General features: G+C 35.3%; 1 protein-coding gene across 1 annotated transcript in view; it reads right to left on the bottom strand.

Moving 5' to 3' along the window:
• Positions 1-1428: 1428 nt before the first annotated feature.
• The window catches only part of LOC129673078 (ankyrin repeat domain-containing protein 7-like), a 20357-nt gene continuing 13111 nt past the window's right edge, over positions 1429-8674 (bottom strand). Inside the window, exons 8-12 of the mRNA XM_055602746.1 lie at positions 7143-7215; positions 4720-4816; positions 2736-2764; positions 2583-2655; positions 1429-1505 (exon numbers count right to left, since the gene is read on the bottom strand). Coding sequence (XP_055458721.1) covers positions 1429-1505; positions 2583-2655; positions 2736-2764; positions 4720-4816; positions 7143-7215 — 349 coding nt within the window. The remainder of the gene's footprint in view (positions 1506-2582; positions 2656-2735; positions 2765-4719; positions 4817-7142; positions 7216-8674) is intronic.

Raw genomic sequence — 8674 nt, 5'->3', positions numbered from 1 at the left:
TTGTTTCAAACAAATGAAAACAAAACAGTTAAAAAGGTTGAAAAGGAATGCTGGTACTCAGGTTGCTTTCTCCTTTTCCTTTTCGGTCTGTAGTGACAACCTCTGGGCTTATGCTTGTGATGTTCACTCTGGTTTTACATTACACACTCAGTCCTCCCAAAGAACACCCATTCAGACAAGTCAAATGTAAGTCTCCAAAGGGGTGTTCAAATCTAGTAGAACTGACAATAAAGATATATAAATCACAGCTGTTGGGAGGTACAGCAAAAGGCCTCTAGTGGAAGAAAGAACTTTGTGAAAATGCACTAGGATTGATTATGCCATTCTATTATTTCCCTCAATAAAAAGAATGAAGACACTATAGATGCAATATAGAAATAACAATTAGCATCGCCTTTCTCTGTGGCCTTGTAAGGTTGCTGCCACCTCAGTGGAAGGGGATCAAGTGAGCCAGCCCCTGAGTTCATGTCAGAGATAGTCCCTGTTCCCCTACTAGGGAACCCACTTGGAGACTGAGCTGCCATGGGCTACTTCTGTGAAGGGGTTCTAGGTTATATCCATGAATGGTCTTTGGTTTGACTATCAGTTTCAGAAAAGATCTCTGGGCCCAGTTTTTTTTTGTTTTTTGTTTTTGTTTGTTTTTGTTTTTTTTTTGGTTCTGTTGCTCTCCTTGTGTAGTTCCTGTCCCCTCCTGTCCCCTTTTTATCTCCCCCTTCTTTTATAAGGTCCTGCACTCTGCCCAAAGTTTGGCTATGAGTCTTAGCATCTGTTTCTATTCCCTGAGTATAGTCTTTCAGAAGCCCTGTCCTGTCCCCCATTTTATCCCTCTTTTGATGTTCTGATGAGACCTGATAGGCTAAGGTCAGATGGAAAGAGAGGAGGACCTCTCCTATCAGTGGACTATGGGAGAACCATGGGAGGAGAAAAGGGAGGGAGAGTGGGATTGGAAGGGGATGAGGGAGTGGGTTACAGCTAGGATACTAAGTGAATAAACTGTAATATATAAACAGTAAATAAAAAGGAAAAATAATAAAAAAGAAAGAATTAAGAAAAATTAGCATTGATGTTCATAATGTGGAACCACAGACTTGAATGAGAAACATGATCCTTTACCATAAAGCAAATGCAGCTGCCTCTTTCACAATTGCAGCTGTTCAGTCATTAAGCTAAAATTGGATCTTACATTTTTATTCTACTGTAATGATACACTGGAAAAAGCAGAGACTATATTTGGAATAATTTTTGACACAGTCTAAAGATAAAAATTTAACTTTAAACTAGTGTTGATCTTAATAATAATATTCTAAGTTTTATAATTGTTTAAATTGTTTTAAGCATTAACAACTAAGTTTGGAAGAGATAACAAAAAAATACCTCCTTATTGCTCATGATATGCAATTAAACAAGAACAAAAGAATTGAAATATTCTCATACCGATGGCTGAATATTTTCACTGTCGTCTGAGACCTTTTCTTCCAGTGATTCAGTGGTAAATATGTCTGATTCTGTTGGTAAATGTATTTGTTATTTAGTTAAGCTATGAAGAGCTGAATATATATATTGTCTATAAAACAACATATATTTTGAAAACATTATTTTCCATTGAAATTAATGCAGTTTTCAAAGAATTGTTCCAAGTAAGTGCTGTGTATTTGTTTTCCCTAAATTATTTCTCATCCTCTAAATATTCAGTAGTTGACTTACACAGGCAGTAGGTGGCACAATTTTCAAAACATACACACATCTCAAAAATTTATCCTTAAATTTAGAGGTAGTTAGGAGCAAACCTTAAAAATTTTTCAAACACCTAACTAGGTACAGCTTCACACTGCACACAAATAGAAAATGCATAAGGTTAAAACTACCCTATTTGCCAAGCATTCCCTTTACAAAAAGATCTAGTAATTAATTATCTAGGGTTACTGTTTCTCATATGTGGAAATCTTGAATTCACTATAAGAAGTGTTCTCATTCAAGACTGACTGTAATGTATGGTCTTTTTGGATTAATCTTTTCCTTACCTAGATAAAAGATTTTGTTTCTATTTAACCTGATTGCTTCTGTATCAAAATTTCTTCTAAAAACACACATCTATTCAATAATCTCTCTCCTTCTTAATCTCACACCTGGCAGTAACATTCGAATGGTCCATATATATACTGGCCATTCTCCTGATTTGAGACCAGAATTATTAGTACTTAGTCAGATGTATTGCTATAAGACTAGGTATAGTATAAATATTTATGGTTGTTTTTCCTGAACACATATCTGATTTAAGAATTAATGTTAAGTTTAGGCAGATGCATGACAGAAAATAATGAGAGCATGACATGTAGGTAATGAGAGAATAAAAGGATTTTAATGATACTAGGCTTTTACAAGAAATTGTTAATTTATCAGGAGAATTGCTATTAGTTTAGTAGAGCCAGAGGCACGTGACACACAAGAACTGCACATCAAAGTAGCGAAAACCCTTGCATTGATACAAAACTCATCAATAAGACTGTAATATTGTAAATATTGTAAACATTTCAAATTATGCTGAAGTACTTTTGCACAGACACCAATACTCCATGGTTTACCTGCAAGTGTTGACTCCTCCTGATTTGATCCTGATTCTTCATATGCAACAGAATCTACTTTTTCAATGGCAGGCTGTGTGGAATTAGAAATGATAATTAATAATATCTGTATTCATACAGTATGAACTAATGATATAAATTGTATGCCATTACCTTTGACATGAGTTGTTCTTTAGAGGAATCTAAAATGTCAAAGAGACACACAATCAATCATATTTCACCACACCATTGACCACTAAGTCAAGCAGAATCTGTACAGGACATAATAATCATGGGTAGCTTTAGAAGTGATAATTCAAAATTTGAGGTTCCTAAATTTTGTTTTTGATTTTTCTATTTTGGTACAGTTCGGAAGGATATGTTTGGGATGCAATTAAAAAAGTAATATAATAGATTAAAGTTGAAGGTTTCTAAAGTAAGACTCTAAGATGATATATTTCAGTCATTAAGGCTAATAGTCATTATATAATATATAACAAATTACATATATTTATATATGTAATGTAGATAAAAATTCATCATAAGTGAAACCAGAAGACTATAAGAATTTAGCATAGTTTTTCATGTGATCCTGGTAACATGAATCCAGTAGAACTATTCAGACAAACAAAAATCACTTATCAAGAAAACTGCTCTGGACTGATCAGCTTACGTACTAATGTGTATAATGAGCATTCATAGAGATATTCCAGTTTGAACATGAATGCAAATTATTATTATGAATTTATTATGCCTTATAAACCATTTCTTAAAAATTTTAGGAAGCATTTTTAAGGAAGTATATGAACCTAAATTGTAACTTAATGCAGATAAATGTTTTAAGCACGATTGCCAAAGTTTTAAAATGACTTTTCAAGGAAGAATTATGAAACCTTTATACATGTAAACCAGGTAAAACGTTTACTATAAGGCACAATTTCAGTGTAAGTAAATTAGTTGAAATTAAGGATCTACTATTTCCAAAACTGCATTATTGTATCATGTGGGCAATAAAGGATTTTCACACTAGCAATAGCCTCATTGGAAAACTGGATGTCACTGCAGACCGTAAGCACATATCTAAATTCAAATTCTCATTGCTCACATTCTATCTCCTGGTCTTTTCCTGCCATAAATTCCATAAATTCCCATTACCATCTTATAATGTTTCTATTTCTGCTTCTTCCTTTTTTTTTTTTTTTAATGATTTCTACTTTCAGGCTCACACATAAAAGCAAATGTACTCTTTCACTTGATAGCGTTGATCGTCAGTAGTAATCTAAGAGCCCTCTCTCTATGTTTATCTAAAAATAAGTATAATGGGGATATACAGAATGTAGCTGGTTGTTATTGATTGAGAAAATATTGTAAATACAGAGTTTTTGGCAAGCTGAACAATATTATTTGTTTTTTTAAGACTGACCACAAATTTCTGTATCTTTGAGAAATACTGGTTTTTATGATGTCTTCTTCAGTACCTCTCTGCCTCAGCTTATGTTTGGCATCTGACCTGAAGTTCTTATCATGTCTGATGATAACTTCCTGAACCTTCTATAACTAACACCATTCTTTGTTCTTGTGAAAGCCTATTACTTTATCTTGTATCAGCCTGTAACAGCAACTTCCCTGACATTTTACACCACAATATATAATTAAACACATAGTGCTTATATTTATCTGTAATAAAGTAAACCCGCGTCTGTATGATAGAGTTCATTAGACATTAATGAAATTTTTTTTGCAATGGTGAGATGATGAGAAAGAATAAGAAGTTTTTTCCAACCTCTCAATTGCTACATGAAAACAAATTTCTGGTTTTTCATAATTTTAGCTTTTTCTTTTACACTGTGTACAATAAAATATTTTCTTTATTTATTCCCTTGTTCTCTCTGCTTTTATATCTCATTCCTTGTATTCATTTCTTCTTTATTTCCCAAGAGCCCTTGTGTATAAGAATGTCACGAACTGGTAACCATAATTAAACATGTTTAGTGACACTTCTGTCTTGCCTGTTGAGAGATGCAATTGTAGGCACTTCACTTCCACTTTTCACTGTTATCCATTAAAAGAAAAATTATTTAGCTCTTAGATTTCATCAGTCCTCATGATATAAATAAACCTTCTGTCACATAATATTTTTATAGAATATGATTCTTACCATCTACTGTTCCACTTGATTCATTTTTGTCTCTTTGATCTCCAGCCCCACGGAAGTTATTAGGACATTTAGCGAGAGCATACTTAGAAGTATCCAGCTAAAATTGATACCAAAACAATAAAGTAATTAATGCTTTCTTATTAATTTTAAGATATGTGACTTTTTCATTAAAAAAAAAAAACTGGGCACAAAAAAAAGAATGTCCCTAAAAGCAAGTATTTCAACAGCAAACCTTATACATGTTCTCTAGATTAAGTCTGTCTTTCTCTACTGTGTAAAACAAACATGGACACTTACAAGAGACATGTTCATAGACAATCTGCTTATTTGCACATATTTCATAAAAGAAATTAATCTTAGATTGCCCTACTCTTACATTCTTACATTGAAAATGAGTATTCAATTTTTAAAATGATTTCTCTTTAAATACCCACAATAAAAAGGTATCTATCCCCAGAACTTTCCTTTTCCACTATTTGGCAATCAAAACATAACAATGCTTTGACAAACTATATTCTTTCCCTTTATCTGGAATATTTTCCAAATTTGTTTTTTTTTTAATCATACATTTATTTACTTTATTTTTCTTTAATAATTATTATCATTTATTACAATTTATTCAATTTGCATCCCAGCTGTAGCCTCCTCCCTCATCTCCTCTCAAACTCACCCTCCCTCTCTCTACTCCCCTTAGCCCATCCCCTAGTTCACTCCTCCCCTTCTATTTGACCCTAGCCTATCAGGTCTCATCAGGACTGGTTGCACTCTCTTCCTCTGTGATGGAGGTATCTAAGTAGAGGCTGAGACTCATAGCCAAACTTTGGGCAGAGTGAGGGAATCTTAGGAAAGAAGGGGAAGTTAGAAAGACCTGGAGGGGACAACAGAGTCAGAAAAACTGAGCCCTGGGGGGCCGGAAGAGACTGATACCCCAACCAAGGACAATGCATGGAGAGGACCTACAACTCCAGCACAATGTCAGTGCTCATAGACTCACTATCTTATTAGGGTCCCTAATAAGAGAAGCAAGGCCTTTCTCTGGCATGAACTCACTGACAGGCTCTCTGATCACCTCCCCTTGGGGTGCAGCCTTGCCAGGCCACAGGGGAAGACAATGCAACCAGTCCTGATGAGACTTGATAGGCTAGGATCAAGTAGAAAGGGAGGAGGACCTCTTCTATTAGTGAACTAGGGGAGGGGAATATGGGAAGAAGAGGGAGGGAGGGTGAGATTGGGAAGAGATGAGGGAGGGAGCCACAGCCAGGATACAAATTGAATAGGCTGTAATAAATTATAATGATAAAAAATTTTTAAAGTTCATGCAAGATTTTTTTATCAAACTATAAATAGCATAATAGTATTTTCCCTAATTATGCCATATAAAATGTTACTTCATGATTAAAGATAAAATTTGTTGTGAAAATATTAAGCTATCAGCACCATTCCAAATCATTTTCTAACTAATCTTTTTAAAATATGGTTGACTTGTTTTTAAATTTGTATTCAGTATCCACATCAGGAAGAAGATATGTGGCTAAGATCTTTTTTTAATTTTTTTTAACTTTTATTAATTACACTTTATTCATTTTGTATCCCCCCATAAGCCCTTCCCTCCTTCCCTCCCGGTCCCACCCTCACCCCCTTTCTGCATGCATGCCCCTCCCCAAGTCAACTGATAGGGGAGGTCCTCCTCTCCTTCTTTCTGATCTTAGTCTATCAGTTCTCATCAGAAGTGGCTGCATTGTCAGGGTTCTTGGTTATCTCCACGGATCAGAGTGTTTTATAAATTTAAAACAGCAAACTGATGATGAGAATTGGTATGTACTGGAAAGCAGCTCTTATTGTTGGACTTGGTCCTGCAGAGGGCAGAAGAACAGTTCTATATGTATATTGCAACCTGTGTTCAAGGTCTACCGCCGCAGAAGGACATGAAATAATTCAAATTAAAGTCTACAGCTACTACAAAAGAACATGAATGCTCAGGTGAATAGCTTGCTAAACAAGACATAAGCTATCCATCTTCCATGAATGATTCTGTTTCCTCTGGTGAGAATGTTTTCTTCACTGTGATTCTAATATCATATGATGTCATAAGTCACATTAAGTGACATTTACCCAAATGTCATTGACCATATTTTAAAACTCATTTGCTGTAGAAATTCTATTTCTAGTACAATTCTCTTAAACTATATATCCCCCCCTTTTACTCTTACCACTAGTTGCATGATCTTTGCTGTTTATCGAATTAAAGAAATATTAAATTAGTTACTACTCATAGTCTTGAAAAAAATGTCTTTTCTCACCCACTGACTATGGCCTATTGTCAACAAAATTACAACTGGTAGACCACTACAAAATTTCAAGTGTAAGCACCAGAAAAACACATTTCTGTACAAATATATTAAGTTTAAGAAGCAAAATTTTACCTCGTCATCAAAATCACACTCATTCTCATTTGATTTAGGCAAGGTGGAAACAGAAGTAGGATCATTGTGGTGCCTACAGAGCAAATACACAATAAAAATGGGAGAACAAGACTCTTTAGAAAAATATATAAAAACCTTCATATTAAATTACATTTCATAATCATAGCTTCCAGTTTCCTCTTTGCCTCTGTCTCTTCCAATTTATGAAAGAGCCAATATGTTCAGACATTATTCCATATGAATGGTGACAACAGATATGTTGGCTGGGCCTTAGACAAACTTGACTTCACAAACTGCCTAAACTGAATTCAGAATTCATCACCTGTTCACTGGCTAACAGAACTTATGCTACTTTAACCCAAAGTAAAGCCTGCTTCAAAACCTAAGCTTTTCACCCAAAACATACAAATCATGTTGTTCTGCTTAAAAAACAACTATGGAAAAAGCTAAAATAGTATCAGGAGTTCTTTGAAACATCTTTTTGTTGTTGTTGTTGTTACTTATTCTTTTTTAATTTTTATTTTTTATATTAATTACAGTTTATTTACTTTGTATCCCAGCTGTAGACCCCTTCCTTATTCCCTCCCAATCCCACCCTCCCTCCTTCATCTCCTCCCTGCCTCTCTCTAAGTACACTGATAGGGGAAGTCCTCCTTCCCTCCATCTGACCCTAGTTTATCAAGTCTCATCACGACTGGCTGCAATGTCCTCTTCTGTGCTCTAGCAAGGCTGCTCCTTCCTGGGGGGTGGGGGGTGTCAAAGAGCCAGCCTCTGAGTCTATCTCAGAGACAGTCCTTGTTCCCCTTTCTAGGGAAACCCACTTGGATGCTGAGCTGCCATGGGCTATATCTGAGCAGAGGATCTAGGTTATATCTATGCATGGTCCTTGGTTGGAGAATCAGTCTCAAAAAAGACCCCTGGGCCCAGCTATATTTGGTCCTTGTGGAGCTCCTGTCCTCTCCAGGTCTTACCAACTTTCCCTTCTTTCATATGATTTCCTGCACTCTGCCCAAGGTTTGATTATGAGTCTCAGCATCTGATATAGTGCTAGGTAGGGTCTTTCAGATTCCCTCTATGTTAGGCTCCTGTCCTGTTTCTTGTTTTCTCTTACTTCCAATGTCAATCCCATTTGTCTTTCTAAGTGAGGATTAAACATCTTACCCTGGGACCTCCTTCTTGTTTAGCTCTTTAGGTGTACAGATTTTGGTATGTTTATCCTATCTTATAGGTCTAGTATCCACTTATAAGTGAGTATATACCCAGTTTTATTCATAATAGCCAGAACCTGGAAACAACCCAGAGGTCCCTCAGTGGAGGAATGGCTACAGAAACATTTACACAATGGAACACTAATCAGCAATTAAAAACAAGGAAATCATGAAATTTACAGGTAAATGGTGGGATCTAGAAAAGACCATTTCTAGATCAGGACACCTCCTGAGTGAAGTATCCTTGAAACATCTTAAATGCTTTCAAGTTAATTATAAGAAAGAAAGAAAGAAAGAAAGAAAGAAAGAAAGAAAGAAAGAAAG

Source organism: Psammomys obesus, unplaced genomic scaffold (assembly GCF_907164565.1).
Source record: "Psammomys obesus unplaced genomic scaffold, mPsaObe1.curated_primary_1811, whole genome shotgun sequence".
Taxonomy (NCBI): domain Eukaryota; kingdom Metazoa; phylum Chordata; class Mammalia; order Rodentia; family Muridae; genus Psammomys; species Psammomys obesus.
This window is presented reverse-complemented; position numbering and strand designations above follow the sequence as displayed.